Consider the following 19302-nt stretch of genomic DNA (forward strand, 5'->3'; position numbering starts at 1 on the left):
AGATGATTTTAGTTCACAGATGAAGGATTTAATAAGTTGAGTCACAACTGAGAAAGCTATTTGTTTTCAGTTAGATACAGGAAAAACTAAGAAGGTGGTAAGAATGAATGAAGCTTCAGAAAACCCATGTATATTTGGTACATACGATTCACAAACATTTGTTCTTCATGAGACAGAATGCTTGTGAGATGGGCGCCCTGCAGACGGCATTCCCGTTCAGCTGCATCCCACGTACGTCGATGGGCAAAGTACTTGTAGCACTGCCCTTGAAATTTGTGCCAGCCATAGTCACATGTCTCCGTGTCTGGGAAGAAACAAGGCAGGGGCTTATTAAACTCATCTATGTCATTCAGACTTGGTTCACCCATCCAAAAGTTCATAGAAGACCCAAGCCAATATCAACGCAATGTCCTCGAAGCAAGGGATTCACAAATTTTGGTCATGATGACAAAAAAATTATGATAAAGAGAGCCCTAACGATTCCTGCCAAGTGGGTGGCAATACATCTTAGGACTGGAAAGGCACTATCGAACTGCTCTTTCCTTGATGAAAGTCATTTTCAGCAGGAGAAAAACTGGAAAAGGGGCCATTCAAAACCTCCTTAGACTGCAGTGTCTACTGACTCACTTGTGAAGCAATTGGGGCTAATTCCTTACCAACACAACTTTTCTAAAGAGCATCATTCAAGTGATAAGATAAGAATTCTGGTTAAAAGGATTATGAATGCTCTATTTGCTTAAGGACTTCAAAGGCTCTGGAAATAGCCCTTTCCCACTTCCCGAAGAGAGAGCTGGATGGCCACAGGCTCTTGTAAGATTTACTAAGAGAAAAAAATTCTTCATCAGTCGGCAGCTTCTGGGCTATAGCTAAGGACTGTGAGACTTTTTCCCAAAATGAGAGGGAATATAGGTAACTCCCAGTGCCAAAGCATTGGGATTTGAAGTTTATCAAGAATGACTTTAACTTAGTACCCCTCATTCCATCACGCCATATACACATATGCATATGTGTATATGTATATGCATATATTTTTTTCTCTTTTGCAACAAGCACACTGTAACCAGTATCCTGGTGAGATGAAAACACTTTGCAAATATGTCTAAATTTTACACTGGCAGTAAGCTTCAGCTATACTTTCTAGATTGCCAGTTTTTAAGTATTCATAGGAAAGCAGTCTTGCTCATAAAACGGCATTCTCTCTCTCTTTTTTTTTTTTTTTTTTTTTGCCATGCCACACGGCATGCAGGATCTTAGTTCCCTGAAGCGTGGAGTCTTAACCACTGGACCGCCAGGGAAGTCCCTAGAACTGCATTCTCATTGGCAATCTTCCCTCAGACTTGCCCACTCACAGGTGAGATTAAACTGTATGTATTGATCAATCAATAGAAATAATTTTAACTTTCACAAAACATCTCACAAAGATACTGAACTAGTTACGTGTAAAAACTAACAAAACTGCAAAATTTATGAAATTGGAGACACTGTGAAAACTCCAGATTATCTAATGATCATCCTCCCCTCCCCTAATTTTACTGATTGATGAAGATAAAACTCTACTAGATGAAATGAATGCTCGTTTTATATGTCTGACTTGGTGGTCAAGTTGAAAGTCAGATTGTCTCCTGATTCTCACTGCATTTCCTCCTCGTCCTGTAATTCTGGGAAAGCTTGCATGGTGACAGAGTTAATTTTTTCCTGGCTTCAGTGACTTAGACCATAATCATACAACAGATGCAGCTTATCTCTGAGAGCAGTCTTTATTTCAGTTTAGTCTATCAGGCCTGTTGCTTAGTTAGAGCCAGCTGACTAATTGATTTAAACAATGTGCACCGGAAGTTTTGAGTTATATTACAGAGTTGTTTGGACACCACCAAATTTCACAGGAAAGGACTCAAGACACAGTTAGGTGGTTTGGTATAACAGTAGCACTTGGCACCCAAGAGTGAAGCATATTTTGGCTACTTGGATGTAGTGATTTTTGGGGGGGGAAGTTCACATGGAAGATTTCAGAAGTAAGGTAGGAAGGGTGGGGAGGAAACAGATCTTCACATATGAAGTGGTTAGTTTATAGGGGAGGAGAGTTGGAAAATTTTTTAGACTACTCTTACTGACAAAGTCAATGATATGATATTGTAATAGCATAGCTTCCCTTAACCTTGGAAATTATCATTTGTTTGAAGACACGCAGTTTAAAATTCTAGAGGAGCCATAACTTACTGAATAATATATCAGAAAAAAAATTATTCTATACACTCTTATCCTCTATTAACCCAAATGGTTTTAGTCTGGTTTTCTTTCTTTGTCTTTGATCACTAAGATAAATTAAGTATTTTTCCTCTTACACACAAAAAAACCAAAGGATCCTAAAATTTGGATGCATGACAACGACATTGTTATAATGCCTTCCTCAATTAGCAGGTGTGTATATTCCTATCAGGACATGGGTCCAAAACATAGAGGCAGTGGTTCTGCTAAAAGCAAATAGGGACAGATTATTTATCTGTACTCTCATAACTTCCCAATGATTGTAAATAATGTGCAAATCACACTTAACAGACGAGTTTTTATTTTTTAAAAAGCCAAATATCCACACTGATTCACCTAATTTTTACTACTCATGAATTCATCACATATGTAATTAAGGACTATGTGTAAAGCAGCATCTTCTAGGAGGCTATTCTGAAAGGAGAATTTCAGAAGCAGTCTGTTTTTTTCAATCTTACCTAAAAATAATGTGACATACAAATCATCTATTAAAAGGCAACTCTTTTGGATTGATGTTTTCTTAAGCGTTATCCTACACTGGGAAATATTTCTTATACTTTAAAACTCCCATAGTGCATAGGTTACATTACAAAGTCCCAGATTTAGTTTTGCCTGTGTGTTTCGGGGGAGGCGGGAAGGGTACGACAACGCTTGTTCATGACCACAGAAGCTGAAACTGTCACTCTTAAACAATCTCCCTAAAAATCTCTTCTCTTTATGCTATATAGGTAATGTTTTCAACACTTCTGACATATAGCCCTCAAGCCTTAAGAAACTGTCAACATTTCAGCACTTCTGGCTGGCAAGCTGTATCTTGACTTAGGGGGCAAACTGTGTGTACAGAACTGTCTCGCCAATGTTCTAAGACCTTCTTCTAGATTTTAAGATCTGTTATCATTCCACCAAATGTGTCCCCTATTTCAGAGGTATTGGGAGTTGTGAAGGTTCTAAAGCAGAGAACAGAATAGGTCAGCTGAAGAAACAACCACACGGTCATCTCCGAAATTTGGATAGAAAACTGTTTAGACAACAATGGTGCTGTGAATGAAGAAAACATTTGTTCTTAGGCAACCTGAAAAGAGGGAAAAAAAACCTTTCAGTGTCCTGGCAAGAAATCACAAGAGCACAGCTGCATCTGGTAAACAGACTGGGATAGCTGTTTCTCAGCAAATAATGTGGATGAAAGTTAAACTTGCTTTAAGATAAAATAGAATATACCTGACAGGTGGTACCAGAAATGGGAAAAAAATTAAAACTTTTCCTTTTTAATATTCTTTTAAAGAGAAGAAAAAGGTAATTGGTCCCAAACTCCCTTCCAAGGATGTTACTGCTGAATCTATCAGATTCACATATAAATAAAATGCTTATATTTAAAAGTTACTTTAGAAGAGTGAAGATACTGAGAAAAACCTGGGCTTTCCAAGGCCACTTAGGTTCATTTTGCCCACTGTCTAATTTACTAGCTTTGTGACCTTGAACACATCACTTTTCCTTCCTGAGCCTCAATTTCTGGCCCACTTAACCCACAGAAATACTGCTGTCAACCAAAGGAAATGGTGTACCCTGGAGGCATATGGTAAATTAAAAAGTATCCAACAAATACTATCTCTTTTTATTCCCTGCCAAGAATTATGCTGGGTTAGGAAGATCAGAGACATTGTTTTATTCAGAGCTCTATCTCCAGTGTCCAGAACAGTGCCTGGAAGACAGTAGGTTCTCAATAAACACTTGTTGAACAAATGATTTTTTGAATCACTCCTTGTACTTGGAACTAAGCGAAGCCAGAATCGTTTTTATCAATAAGATATATGAATGTCTCAAGTATCTCACCCTTTTGTTTTCTTCAACAAATAGCATCTTTCTTACTGTTTTTCTTAAAGAAGAGGATCTTGGCTGGTCAGTTATCATATTTACCTTTTAAAATTCTGAAACAGACCCATCCTATGCAATAAAGAAAAAGAAAAAAAAAACCCTATAAAACCCAAGCATCACCCATCCCCTTCCACTGGCAATTCAATGCATGCTCCTTTTAGTTTTGCTTTAATTGTGGTGCCATGCAGATTAATTCTGAAAAGCTGAATGTGAGGCCAGACCCAATGTGCCTGAGTTATCGGACACTCATTTTCATTTTGTCTGGTGGAATGGAAGTTTGGCATTAAGCGCTTTTGTCAAAGCCAAACCACCGTATGACTTTAAGTAGAGGAAATCGATGGTCCAAAACTGAGTGTGCTGAGTATGCAATCTGTTTCTGATTGATGGGTTCAGAAATGTTACCATTAACCACCCAAAATACACTCTCATGTTGGCCATAAAATGCAAATGACAGGGATCACGCCATTCAAGCCATCATGAATTTAAGCCTTTCTTTCATTCAGAAAAAGTAGATGTTTCTTCAGTAGGAAAGAAACCTGGTTCACAATATCTTTTCTGTAGTATTTGCCAAGCCAAGGCGAACGTATTCGCACAACTGTATTAACTCATTCTCCAGAGATGATTGACTATGAACAATAAGTCCATTGAGTCTCACGTGCTTAGGGGGAGAAAATAAAGGCAACTAACATTGAATTCAATACTCCTTGGTACAAGCCACACACATGGATTAAGATCAATGCCTAGTTTGTCCCCAGGAAGAATACATACAACAACATTCCTTTAGGTGGACAGATGTCCTTAAATTCAGCTCAGTGTGCCTGTCTGCAATTCCATTCTATCAGTAAAACAACAATGATCAAATCAACACTGTTGTTCATATGTTGTGAGCTACGAACACATCAGGAAACCTAATGTATTTAGGCAACCTCTGAATTTCCTCTGCAAAAAAAAATTTGCAGCATGGCCAAAATTGCTCAAAAAAAAAAAAGGGGCTGTCTAGAACTAACAGTTGAAGTATCAACCTGTTCATCATACAAATGTTGCAAGAGCTCTTACCTTGCTCGCAAAGTGCACCAACATAGCTTGGAAGGCAGAGACACCTGAAGGTATTAAACCCATCGACACACGTGGCTCCATTGCGACAAGGATTAGAGTGACATTCATCAAAATCTGAAATAAAATCGTAAAAGGCCACAAAAGTACTTTCAAAACAGGTCAAAGGATCTTATTTAGTGTAAGATTGCCAGGTGAAATACAGGATAGCCAGTTAAATTTTAATTTCAGATTAAAAAAAGGAGAAACTTTAGTATGTCACATGCTATATTTAGGGCATACTTATACTAAAAAAAACTATCTTTTTTTATCCGAAATTCAAATTTAACTGATCTTCTAATATTTTTATTTGCTAAATCTGGCAACCCAAAGAAAATTTCAAATATATTCAGAGTAGGGTCATTATCTCCACTGCTTTTAGATGAGTCACATGAGTCCTAAAACCAAAAAAGAATCCCCCTAGCCTTCCCACCCCCTATCCCAGCTCACACTCTGATGACCTCACATGTGAAACACTGAAAATACTTAACTGAGCATAGCCTCTGGGCTCTTCCCTCTCCAATATATCCTTCACTCTGCTGATTGTCATCTTCTTTAGACACAATCAAGATAATTTTACTCATTGGCTTCTAAACATTCCAAGGGCCCCAATTGTCCAGGGCAGTGGTCCTCAAAGTGTGGTCCCTGGACCAGCAGTATTGGCATCACCTGAGATTAGAAATGCATGTTCCCAGGCCCACCCCAGACCTACTGAATCCGATATTGTGGAGGATGGGAACAACAAACTGTAGTTTACCAAGCCCTATAAGGGATTCTCACGCATGCTAAAGTCTCAGAATCACTCGACTAGAGTATGAAGTAAACCTCTTCAGTACATTGGACCCAGGACCTTCTTAGACTTATCTAGATCCAACCAGTTTTCCAATATTCTTTCCCGGTGTTTCCCTCTCACAAACCCCTAAGTAGGCATCCTGAATACTCGTAGCCCCTAGGATGCATTCTGCAGTTTGTGGTCTCTGTGCTTTTGTTTGCTGTGTTGAGTCTCCCTCTCCCACTTATCAAAAGCTTCCCCAACTTTTATCTATATCAAATGCAACCTTTCTAACATAGACCTCTATGATCTCTTGTGATGAAATGAATGCCTTTATTCCATAGCATTTTGTAATTCCACTAAAAATTTAATTCATGTTTATATTAAGTATTAAAAATGAATATTCAAAGTAAATTAAATTTCTAAAAGGTATATACTGTATTCTTCCCTAAAGAAATGGCCTTAAGGAAAATATTATATAATAATGATGGCAAATACTTTTATAGTGTTCACTAAGTGCCCGCCACTGATCTAACAGCTTCACATATAATAACTCATTATTTTTAACTGATTGTAATGTGAAAAAGAATGGGGGCCACAGAAATGTTTTTATACATATATATGTAAATTTGATATTTAAAATATAATTACTTCTTAAATGTTATCTATTGCATCTCTATATCCTCACTGATTAGCACACAAATAGAGCTTACTAGCTCTGTTGACTTTTGTTTTTTTTTAAAGATAAGTATTCTTTTAACATGAATGCTGGGGGTTTTATCTCAATATTGCTGGGTAATCTAAAGTGTAATCCATGGGCCTTCCTTACTCGATCATTATGAGTAAACCATTATGGTGCTGCTAAAAGGAGCACCTAGTCAGTAGATCCCATCATTTCTCTCCTAGAGTCAACATCTATATTCAGCCAAATCAAAACTGGGGTCCTTTTTAAAAATTTTTTTAAGGAAAAGGAAACTTAAATAAGAATGGGAGTAAAAGGAACTGATTTAGTAAAGAGACAGTGATATTCTTTGGAACCCAAAAGAGAGGAGGAAGACACCAATGTCACAAGCCCTTGAGGCTGGTCTCTAGGGACAGCCAGAGAAGGAGCTTTCCCATTCCACATCAGAGCAACAAGTTATCTCAAAACATAAAAACTCCCTATTTTTTTAAAAGAGCTTTCTTTAAAAATTTGTATTGAAATTGATAATTTATTGATGTGCAGATGTGGGGACAGATTAAATTTTTTTGTCAATACTTAACGCAACTTTACATTTGTAAAGCCTCTGTGTAAAAAACACACAAAGACACAGCTGATCCCAGTAAGCTTCACTGAGTCTTGGGTATATCGACAAAATTCAGTAAATATCTATCCCTCTTTCCCACACCCTACTTAACTTACTCTATGATTTTAATTTCACTTAACATGTAATTCATCTACACATAGGTTTCTCCGAAATTCTCTGATTGATTCAAGCAATATAAATTCTCCCCCAGTACATCTTCTGGAAAAGCACTACAGTCTTTCACGTGAGAACATCTTACCAAGTTCACACTGGTCTCCACTGTATCCTGGCACACAGGTGCACACATAGGAAGTTTCAGTAGGATAACAGGTGCCCCCGTTAAGGCACGGGTTTGTTTTGCAACGATCAGGTCCTACCATGTTCAGGAAAGAAAGAAAAGCAATTAGGCTCATCTCTAAGTTTCAACATATTTTAGCATAAAATGCCACTTCTTGCTACCATAACATAAGCTTTACCATAGCAATTTAGAGATACTACACATTAAAAATTAACATTAACTTTTCTCTCTGGAGTGTTTCTTGGCATTATAACTAATTATTACAAATTGCATCTATTCATTTCTGGGATTCAATCATCATTATTTTAAACAATATTTTGTATGGTATCTGGCAACTAATACATTCTACTGCAGATTTAGTTGGCATGATAATGGCAATTGATTTTAGTCAAAATGATTACACGTATGTGCACAGTGAATGGAAAATGTATTCTTTTAAACGAGGTTAGTTCATGTGAAATGGCTGGATACACAGAACATGCATTCTTTTTAGCATTGGCTTGTTACCATCATTTGAATTATTATTGCCTTTTACCACTTAATGCTCAGAAACTTTTTCTTCGAAAGTGTGCACTGAAGTCTCTTCTGCTACATTAATATGCTTTTTCCAAAAACACGTTCCAAATGTACTCCTTTAAACTATACTTGAAGAAAAGCAACACATGGATTAAACTCTACTGTATAAAAACAAACCCAAATACAAAAACCTCACCTTAAATGAAACCCCAAATGTTTATTACAATTTTCTTATTAAAACACAAAATTGACACTCCTAGCGGATCAATATAAAGGCCAGAGATACAAATTTATGAGGAGAAAACAGTTTAATACGTATTTTCTAAATGCAAGTACTTTTACACTATGTATTATTCTGTAATATATTATTATTATTCTGTAATATATATATTATTACATATGTTATTCTGTAATATATATATTATATTATTCTGTAATATTGCATGGATAACTTTATTTACATTAATAGCTTATATATATATTATTTGAATACTTTTCCAGAATTGCTTGTTTCAAATGTTTAAGAATCCAAATGAGAGTTAAATGTTTTACAAAAGAATTGAAATAAATAGGTCATATATGGAATAAAAAACATATTGTCAAAAATTGAAGTCCTGAAAGTCTGAAATAATGTACACGAAGAAAAGATGTCTACTTATGAAACATGAATATTTGGATAAACAGGTACTGCTATAGAAGATAACTGAGCCTTTCCCACCCAGGAAAGTCAAACTCACACTTTCTGAGTGTTAAGAAAATTCTGGACTACTAGAAAGACTTGATAGATACACATTCGCATGTGTGGGTTCAACATGATAATTAGGTTAACTCAGATGGTTGCAACTATTTCTTCAAAAGCGACCCCAATTTTCCTAAGACTCTCCTATAGTTCTAAAGATATTTAAAATCACCCTAGCCATTTTAGCCTTCTGCTTTTGAAAGCACACTGCCTAGATGACAAGGCTATGGTCAACAGCACATCTACATGCTGCTCTTAGTGCAAAATCAAAATGACATTTAAGTGAAAGGGCTTGGTAAAGTGCGACGTGCCACACAAATGTGAAGTACAGCATTATTCCCACCACAGACACGAGAAACCATGCGAGAGTATGGGACAAGGACTTGACAAGGAAGGGGGCTGTGAACTTAAAGTAGTTTAGATTAGAATAGTTCTGTTTTTGTGCATTTTATTCTCCCCTAAACACTTTGTAGTCATCTCTGAAAGCTGAAACTGCAACAGATAGACCAGGCAATCCAACAGGAGCTACTGTTTACTGAATTAGCCTAAAGTGACAATGTGTTTTGCAATGAAGGTGCAAGCTCTGATTCTAGGTAAACATTGTGGACTGGATAACTGGTACACATTTCTCATTCATTTGTCAAATCCAACTCTCTCTCTATATATAGTTATTACCAGTGATTTCTATATCATATTTTCTCTAACCTGAAGTATATTTCAACTAAATTACAAAAGAATAAATATTGGCCAGATTACTAGGTTATCATTTACAGATTAAGTAAAGAGTGACAACAAAAAAATCCATCAGCCACCTTTGATCAATTTTATTCACGAAATACTTCAAGTCATTTATGAAAGTTACACTTTATGACTATTTCACTCTATCTGAAGCACAACAAACTGAAGCATTGGTAGCGCAAAAGATAAGTTTGAAACGATCAGAAGAATAATTCTAAGTACAGCCATGCTGTAAAACATATTCATGAAAATATTTTCATATATTTGATATCATATAAATATGATATCAAAATATCATATTTTCAACCAACACAATCCTAGAAGTACTGACTTCTTTTTCTTTTTCTAGGTAGCAACTAGGTGGTGATAGCTACTTGTGGTTTCCACTGACATTGTTATTTCCATTGTTCTTGGAAAACACCATTAAAGTGAACTTTTCAACATTATCAAGCTAGATTAAAAGGAAAGTAAATTCTACACAGTAAACAGTCCAAGATTTCTGACTTACATATCATTAAATATCAATTATTCATTTTTATACTATATTAATAGGAAACCACCAAAGACCAGTAGAAAAAACCACCTACTTTGCAGTGGGGCTGATTTGGGTTCAAATCCCACTTTTGCCATGATGTGTGTGGCTACAACCCCGGGCAAATTACAGAACTTCTCTGAACCTCCACGTCCTACCCTTTTAAATGGGGATAATAATGTGTGCATTGTAGCCTTTTTGTGAAGCTTAAATGACACAGTCTATATGAACCAGCATCAAATTCGTGCTTTCTGTCCATCCAGTAAAAAAACAGAAATCTTCTCTCAACAGGCAGAGCTTGAATATATACTGGATGAATTCTCCCTATGGCTAGGCACTGTGTTAAAAGCATTCTGCAGACTATCTGGAGTAAGGGAATTACACAAAAGTATGAACTGATAACCAATATTGCATGAACTATGTGAAGTGTTTATTAAAGTTATTTACTATTCTCATTTTTAAAGACCTGACAGATCTTGATATTGCCATAATTGCACCCATTCATGAGAGATATTTTAAAAATAAGATGTTTTTCCTGTTTTTAAAACTAAGATGTATAACTATGGGACATAAGACAAAGCAATACTTTAGTTGTGGGTAAAACCAAATTGAATTTTTATACCATTAACAATTTCAATTTTTCCATGTTGCAATTGTATGTTGTTTCTTACACCCAGAAAAATACAAAGCATATCTTTAAAGCCCCCAAATGGTCTATACTTACTTTCTTTGTATCTCATTATGGCATCAATACTATGGCCTGTCCTGCTGTTATATGAACAATACAAAAACCTTCACTGATTTTAACATCACAACAAAAATTACATACACATCTATGTTAGGACCAAGGGACTGTTTCCAAGCTTGGAAACAGATTTATCAGTGTTGTGCCCTTACCTGGTAAATAGATTGCTGTGCCTTCCACTGACTCTTCATTAATGCCAATCAGGAAACTGGTTTCATTAGAAGTTTCCAGAAGGGAAAATGATGGTGTTGCAAGCTCAGTATTTAACTCTGCGGTGCTTAGTGTTGCCTGATTATTAGAATCAAGAATCCTCACCGATACTTGCTGTTCTGGTGCTGCTACTGTGGCATCCTCCCCTCTGATCAAAGCTGCTTGTGTTTCAGGGTTTATTTCCAGAGGAGAAGGGACGGTGGGCCTCTCAGAAGTCTGTGGGCTGGCCTGAGGCACCACACCTGCCTCGACCCCATAAATCACAGAAGCAGAAGTAGAATGTGGCCACAGTGTAGCACCTTCTAACTTCATTTCACTTGCAGCTGTGACAACAGTCCCAGCCTCAGGTGCTTCAATACTGGGAAATACCTTGACTGTGTCTCCAGAAAGTTGAACACTGGTTTTGTTTTGAGAGTCTTGGAAAAACTCAGTTTCTTCTTGAGCAATTAGTTCTGTGGCAGAAGCCTCCATTTGTTCTAATAATTTAGGTTTACTTCCATCTTCTGAAGGCTCTGTGTCAGGAGATATGGATGGAGGCTCAGTTATGTGAAAGTCCTCTTCACTTGAGGGTTTGAAAGTCACTTCAATATTTGCAAGTTTTCCTGGGGGTATTGGGGACGTGCTGGCATCTGTACTTGGCAGAGCTCTTGGCTGGGGGTCCTCTGAGTGCTCAGAGGCCCCGCTGCCTAAGTGGACACTGAGTGGAGGAGATGATGGTGTCTGAGAGAACAGCTTTGCAACAGCTAAAACTGTTGATGTATCCGTGGAAGCTGGGGGATTGGATCCTTCCATCACATCAGGTGCCTCCGTTAAACTCTGAGCCGTAAGGTAGGTAGTACCAATACTTACGTAGGGGGTAGGATCTATCAGTGCCTCCTCGGCCCCGGAAGAGAATTCTGGTTGAAGAGAGGGACCTACATGTTTCTTTTCTTCATCCTCATTCTGTGTCCTTTCCAAATGGCCCAATGTTGATATTATTTCACTTTGGTCTGCAATAGCTTGACTGTCAGACAAGGTGCTTGATTCAAAGATGTCATCCAGGGTTTTTGCTTCAATTTTTGGTTCTTCAATCTCTGGATTAACTGTGGCAGACTTACTAGGAATGGGCAGGGATGTTGCTGTGGGAAGCAAAACATCTAATTCTGTTTCTGGGCTAGGGATGGGTATCCCAGGTGTGAAGATAAAGCCCGTGTGATCTAACTGACTTCTGTTTTCAGGAGGCATCGATTCGTTATGTGTTGCCTGAGTATAATTAGCCAGAAGAGTATCACCAGAGGCCTCAAAGTTTTCCTCGGTTGAAGAGAGGTTAACAGCTGCCTCATACTTCTCTAGAACTTGAGTGCTGTCTTCATTGCTGCCAGGTGGTCCTGAGGGTACCTCTGTATCTAAGTCCGTTTGCATTCCAAGGATGTCTTCATATATAGGTTTAGTGTGATCAATATCTATGATAGTATTTTTATCTGATGTCAGCTCGGGTAGAATTTCAAGGATGGTACTCTCTGTAATTGTCAATATTAAATCCTTGTCCTCTTTATCCAGATCTATAATAATATTTTCAGTGGCTTTTCTTCTGTCAGGTTTTAATGTGGAATCCTCGAATCCCCCAAAGTGGTCTTGGAAACTGTCTGCAGCACCTTCTGTGGACGTTTCATATGACACTGTACTTGACAGTGTGCTAGTTGGACGAGGGGAGCTTTCATTCTGCTCTGAATCAAGACGCAGCGCCACTGAAACTGTTGGGAATCCATCAAGAGTAACAGCTTCAGCACTTGGAGCCTCAGGATGTTTTTCCAGGGATCTGTCAGGAACAAATGTGGTGCTGCCTTGCCTAGTTGCCTGAGTAGTTCCAGAAATGTGGACTAAATCAACCACATCCAATTCCCCAGATCCTTCTCCAGAATGTTCATAAAACCAGTCAGATGGTTTTGGTGTTGATGTAACAAATCCTTTGGCCGTTTCAGGACCATAAGTTCTAGTCAGAAAATCAGTGGAAGGGGTTGCTGTTTCTTTAGTTTCTGCTGTTGAAGTGTTCTCGTTAGAGACTTGATCAGTCATAGTCTGTGGTCTCCTAGTCTGGATTTCTTCTGCCCAACTGTGTGTCTGATTTTGAGGATGTTCCGTGTCTGTAGAGAAAGTGAGAGTTGCCGTGAAGGGTCCTTCTGTTGTGGTGTCACTTAAAATTTCTAGTAAGGCTGTGCTGGGTGCTGTCTCACTGGCTTCGAAGATGCTGTCTACTTTGGAAATGAGTGGTCTGATTTCATTTGCCACATTTCCCATTCCCTCATCATCTCCAGTTGTGTCATTTAAGATGCTGGTTGCTAAACTTTGCACTTGAGAAGTCTGGGGATATAATGTGCTAATGACTTGTTCTATTTCAGTAAAGTTCACGGATCCTGTAGTGGGCGGAACTTCTCCTGATCCCAGTCCAGAGAATAAAAGATCCGTATATGACTCTTCAATTGTTGGTCTCATAACTTTGGGAAAGGGTTTTATACTTTCTTTCTCTTTGATTGTTGAACCTGTAATCACACTTTCAGCTGGTATTGATTCAGTCACTGAGGCAGTAGCTAAGAAAATATGGGATTTTTCAGTAACTTCAGGGAGAGTAGTATACGACTCTAAGCTCTCCGAATCTAGGTTTGGAGTAGACACGTCAACTGAGGAAATGCCTTCCCCCTCCATGTTCTTATTGTTACTGTAAGTTTTCTTTGTTGTTAGTGTAGAATAATCTGTGGTTCGGAGTCCAGTTTCAGGAAATGTTTGGGAATCGAAAGTTGTTTGTTCTGGTGCAACAGAGCTTTGAGGGGGTTCAGAAGATTTTTGTTCTTGAATCTTTTCCTCTGACACTATTTCACTTTCAATTCCTTGCCTTACAGGGTTGACTTCTTTCCTGGGCCATAATTTGTCCGGCTCCATAGTTGGAGGAAAGTCCATTGAAACTGTGCCATTGACCTTCACTTCCTCCTTTTCCTTTGAAGCTTTAGTACTTTCAGCTTCTGCTGTTGGCACGATGGTGGATCTTTTATCAGTTTCATTGATAGCACCTTCTTCACCCAATCTTTGGTCAATAAATGGGGAATCTGTCCCAGAGACTTTTCCCACAGCCCTGGAAAACACTTGGTCAACAGAGCTGCTTACTGAGACCAATTGCTCACCTGAGCCCTCAGCTGAGGCTGTGAACTCTTCCCAAGGGAAGGCTGAAGTGCTGACCAAGGTGCTACCAGGCTCTTCTGAGTCAGCTGTGTGATTACTGTGGTCTGAAGTAGGTATTACAGATGGTGCCATCTGGGTATCCTTAAATGCTGCATCCCCAGAGCCTTCCATCATTACCGTTTCTTCTTTTGTTATGGGATGAGATACTGTTGAGTATTCTCTGAAGTCACCACTGAAATCTTCCTCCAAAGGAAAATCTGTAGAAAAGCCTTTTATTTCTGCCCCAGGAGTTGGCTCTCCTGAGATCTCTGAAATCATGTTTTCCTTGGATGTTTGGCTTTTAATTTCAGCAACCTCTCTGTCCATTACAGTACTCAAAACTAGTCCAGTTGGCTCAAAAGGGAATACAATTTCCACGTGTGGAGACAAAGTGCCAGATGCTTCCTTTCTGGCTTGAATTTCAGGCTCTAAATTTAATGCAAATGAAGAAACAGTGGTGGTTTCTGGGTCAGCAGCAGCTTCTCCAGAACCCTGCTCCATAAAGACAGAGACAGGGCTACCTGGGACAGTGGGCGGCACTTCCCGAACCCCAGGTTGACTGCTAAGGCTGGGCTCAGCAGTCTGTGCCCCCAGATGGTCTAAAACATTAGTTTCTGTAAAGACAAGAGTAGAATTTGCTGTTTCCGTTTCAGACTCTGTGGGTGTCATCCAGGACATAAAACTCTTCCTGGTAGCAGATACTGAATCACTAGATGTAGCTTCATTTGAGCTTTCTAATTCAGAGGGTAAAGTTAATTGATCTGATCTCTGTGTGGGCGCATGTACCTCAGCTGTAGAAGCCGTACCTGTAGTTCCCTTCTCCTCATCGTTCCTTGTCTTTCCCTCAAGAGATGTACTGAAAGGCCACTCAGAAGTGTCTGTCTCCCTTGCAAATTTGGTAGGCACTACTGCAGGAGATTGTTCAGAAACCGAATATACGGTGGTTGCAGGAACATCCAAAAGGCTCTCTGTGATCATTATCTTGCTAGTGTCTAAAGTAACGAGAGAATCTGTAGTATTTTTCTGTGATAAATCAGTTACCATGGCAAACATTTGATCTTTATCTTCTTCTGCTTCCCCAGAGCCTTCTGGAATCGGAATTGAAGGACTTCCTGAGAACTCTACAATTTGTCTAGGGGTTATTTCCACCCAGCTTTCTACTGTGGACAATGGCTCATCAGGCCGTGGAGTCCCTGTTAAGGTAAATGATACATCCTCTGAAACATGCGCTGATACAGAACTTGCAACTATACTTGGAGTATATGTGGTAGAAGTACTTTTTTCTGCCTCTTCACCAAATGTTCCTTCTGTAGCCCTTGAAAAGACCATTTTTTGAGATTCTTGGTCAATGGCAGCATCTCCTGAAGACTCTTCAGGAAACAGAGGTACCGATTCAGTATGTTCATGTACCAGATTATCAAGGTCAGGACTTTTCTCTGTGATTAATTCTGGCCCCTCTGTGGCTTCTCCCTCACGGCCTGGGGCTGCGGTGAAAATATCAGGCTCACCACTTGAAAAATGCTCTGGTGCTTCAGGGTAAATCTCAGGTCTCCATGTAATTTCAAGGGATTCAGTTGTTTCTTTAGACTCATTAGGTTGCATGGCAGTAGGCATTCCAGTTTTGGTGATTACAAACTGATGACTATCACTTTCACTGCTGTCTGAAAAATTTTGAGAAGGTGCAACACTTTCGAACTGGCCACGCCTAGCTTCTGCCGCTTCTGGGTCCTTGGGCACAGTGGTAACCAGATGCTTTCCATTTATGTACTGCACAGATGGAGTGGTCGTGACGTCAGTGGCATTGGCACACTCCTCGTCTTCCCCTTCATCCTCTTCACTGTGGTATAGATCAATTTCAATTAGCTCAGGTAATATTTCAGCAATTAGATCATGCTCTGGATCTGTTTCTTCACTACAAGGCTCATCTTCTTTAGATTCTGAATCTATTGGATGACCAATTACACTCAAATCACTCATTCGACCTGAAAAAAACAAAGAGTTTTCACAATACTTAAATAGAAGATTTGGCAGTGTACGACAGAAGAAATCGATAGCAAGGCTGGCTGATCACACTCTCACACACAAAGAAGGATTCAAATCTTTTCACATTAAGAGCAATCACCCTTCTATACATGGTTCTCAGTCTTCGAATTTGCTCTTTGATATTAACAATGGGAAAAATAAATCCAATTTAAGATTGTAGCAATGGGTTATGAAAAGTCTTCAACATGTTTAACACAGCAACGTCCTTAAAATGGAACAAAGAATCACATACACACATTGTAATCATGAAATATAGGAATTGATCTTTCTGTGACCTGAAAAAAAGTTAAAAGTTAAGACCACTTCACCAGATCATACAGAAAAAGTAACTGATTGCTGTCCTTAATGTAGGAGGACGCTTAGATGCCCTGTATTCAATAAGGAAATGAGAAGCGATTCCTTCTGGCCTTTTGTCATAATTTGTCCTAAAGAAGACTGTTTTTAGAAAAGCAAAAGAGAGATTTCTTTATAGCCCTTTCACAGTGTGATGACAACCCCACCCCAATGCAACAGTGAGACAAGACTTAGCTGCGTAGGCTGCAGGCACATCCCATACACGAGGGCAGGAAGCCCTGGAGGGAGAGGGGGGTCTCCATGCAGGGATGGCTCACTGAAAGCACCAGGAAAGAAGAGCCCTCCACACCTTTACACCTTTATCCTTCATGAGGGGTGACCTGGATTCAGTCAGTTATCCTTCTTTTCATTAACCTTTTCTCCAAAGGAAGTTCAAGAGTCACAGCTAAACATTAGAACTAGCATACTTTAAATAACACTTATCCTCAGAACATTTCCTAGATTGTAGATTGCCACAGGGTACCAACCACTAAGCCCAATTGCCTTTTCTGTCTCCAGATATCCACCAGCAAAGCTCCTTGTCCAAATGCCAGGAGGGAGGCCATTCTGTACCCTCACTTTCATCAGAGAGGAATTCAGTCATCCTAGGAGAGGGTCCTGTCACTGCAGCTGTGCTAGTCTCAGTGTCATGGCAGTGCAAAAAGGTACCTGTGGGTGTGCTAACCCAGGAAGAAGACAAAGAGAAGCACAGAGGATGGCCCCGTGTCTCCTCCTCTGGCCCCAGGAACACTGTCGCAGAGTTAACTTTCAGCCTAGCCCTGATCCATGCCACACACACTTAGGCTGAACCTGAGAATTTAGAGGGGGAATAATTACGATGGAGTCACCCCTGCCCCCCATCGGTAGGGAGATGGCTCCTGTTGTAAGTAGCTGCTCCCAGGATGCTCCTGGTGGGCCAGAAGTCAAGACTTGGCGCTCCCAAGGCAGGGGCCTGGGTTCCATCCCTGGTCAGGGAACTAGAGCCCACATGCCACAACGAAAGATGGGGCATGCCGCCGCAACAAAGACTGGGGGCAGACTAATTAATTAATTAATTAATTAAAAAGCCGCACCCTTCCACGCATGAAAGGATCAGTATCTAGCATTTACCGATGTCAAAAAAGAAAAATATTCCATTGAGAAGGTAGCAATATTGTTTATATTCTTTATGTCAACATAAATACATAAGAAGTATATGAACTACCAATAAAAACTTTACGGGGCTTCCCTGGTGGCGCAGTGGTTAAGAATCCGCCTGCCAATGCAGGGGACACAGGTTCGATCCCTGGTCTGGGAAGATCCCAAATGCCGCGGAGCAACTAAGCCTGTGCACCACAGCTACTGATCCTGAGATCTAGAGCCCGTGTGCCACAACTACTGAGCCCACGTGCCTAGAACCCGTGCTCCACAACAAGAGAAGCCACTGCAATAAGAAGCCCACGCACCGCAAGGAAGAGTAGCCCCCGCTCACCACAACTAGAGAAAGCCTGCACACAGCAACGAAGACGCAACACAGCCAAAAAAAAAGGTAACTAAAAAAAAAAAAAAAAACAGAAACTTTACGGAGCTCCTTCTGTTTTTAACTATGGTTTGCTAAAAAAATCCCCAAAGACCATAAGAGTTTTATGTAACTGGAACATATACCATATTTACATTTATCCCTTTCACTCTAATAAAAACAAAAAAGAAAACTTTTTTTTTCTGTATCCATTTTCACTGTATTGTTTCCATAAAACACTATTTGTGTTGGAGTGGGATACTCTTCCCTAAATATATATATATATACATATATATGTCCATCCTATTTAACTTTCACACACTACAAATCATTCCTTATATCTCCACCCCATACGTTCAGCCTTTCAACTATGTAAACAAAGGAGTATAGGTATTCAAATGAATGAAAAATATTTCTACCATAAAGAGAAATGAGGTCAATACATAACTCCAGTATATTATAAAAATAGAAAATTAATACAGATGATTTCTGCCACAGATGTTACAACTACTCCTAACTGCCAAACTTAAGGAAATGGCTAAATGCTTTACCTTTTTTTACCAAAAAGAATAAGTTCGTTCAATATTAGATCACTGAAGTTGATACTGTGATCTTATATTGCCTCATGGTGTATATATTTTAAAAGAAAACATCTTCAGACGATAAACACCTTTTAATATGGCTTGTGTTGAAGGCTACCTTTCACTAAGAAAAAAGAATGTGAGAGACTGTACATGCATGTGCATATATAGGTATATGAGAGAATACATCTTTAAATGCCTTCTGTACAAATGAATCTCTTGAAATGTCACATTGAGAATCTTATCTAATCACCAAATCAAGTAGTCTCTCATTGTTAATACTATTTGAACATAGTAGAATTAAGCCACACTCAGTTAAACTATTCTGTTCAACTCTGTAGGGTTTAACAGGAACTTCAAAAATACGCCTATCTTATATTGCTTATAGTGTCATTTTACATACAACCCTTTTCATTAGGTTTCACTAGGTGTAAATGAGAATTCACTATTAAGAATTATCACACATACAGTTGCTAAATTCCCACAGCATCTTATATTTAAATACAGATAGAATTTCAATAAGAAGCATGGGTCTGTGTCAAGCATATAAAAAATCCCCACCACATTTTGTACCTTTTTACAAGTAGTTG

General features: G+C 39.0%; 1 protein-coding gene across 2 annotated transcripts in view; it reads right to left on the reverse strand.

Moving 5' to 3' along the window:
- Positions 1–19302, reverse strand: part of VCAN (versican) — a 115754-nt gene that overhangs the window by 25204 nt on the left and 71248 nt on the right. For both annotated transcript variants that reach the window (XM_082457979.1, XM_082457980.1), the window contains 4 exons: positions 11008–16239; positions 7547–7660; positions 5194–5307; positions 146–304 (listed from right to left, as the gene is read on the reverse strand). In XM_082457979.1, coding sequence (XP_082314105.1) covers positions 146–304; positions 5194–5307; positions 7547–7660; positions 11008–16239 — 5619 coding nt within the window. The remainder of the gene's footprint in view (positions 1–145; positions 305–5193; positions 5308–7546; positions 7661–11007; positions 16240–19302) is intronic.

The sequence above is a fragment of the Balaenoptera physalus genome (assembly GCF_965194825.1).
Source record: "Balaenoptera physalus genome assembly, chromosome: 3".
In the NCBI taxonomy this organism is placed as follows: Eukaryota; Metazoa; Chordata; class Mammalia; order Artiodactyla; family Balaenopteridae; genus Balaenoptera; species Balaenoptera physalus.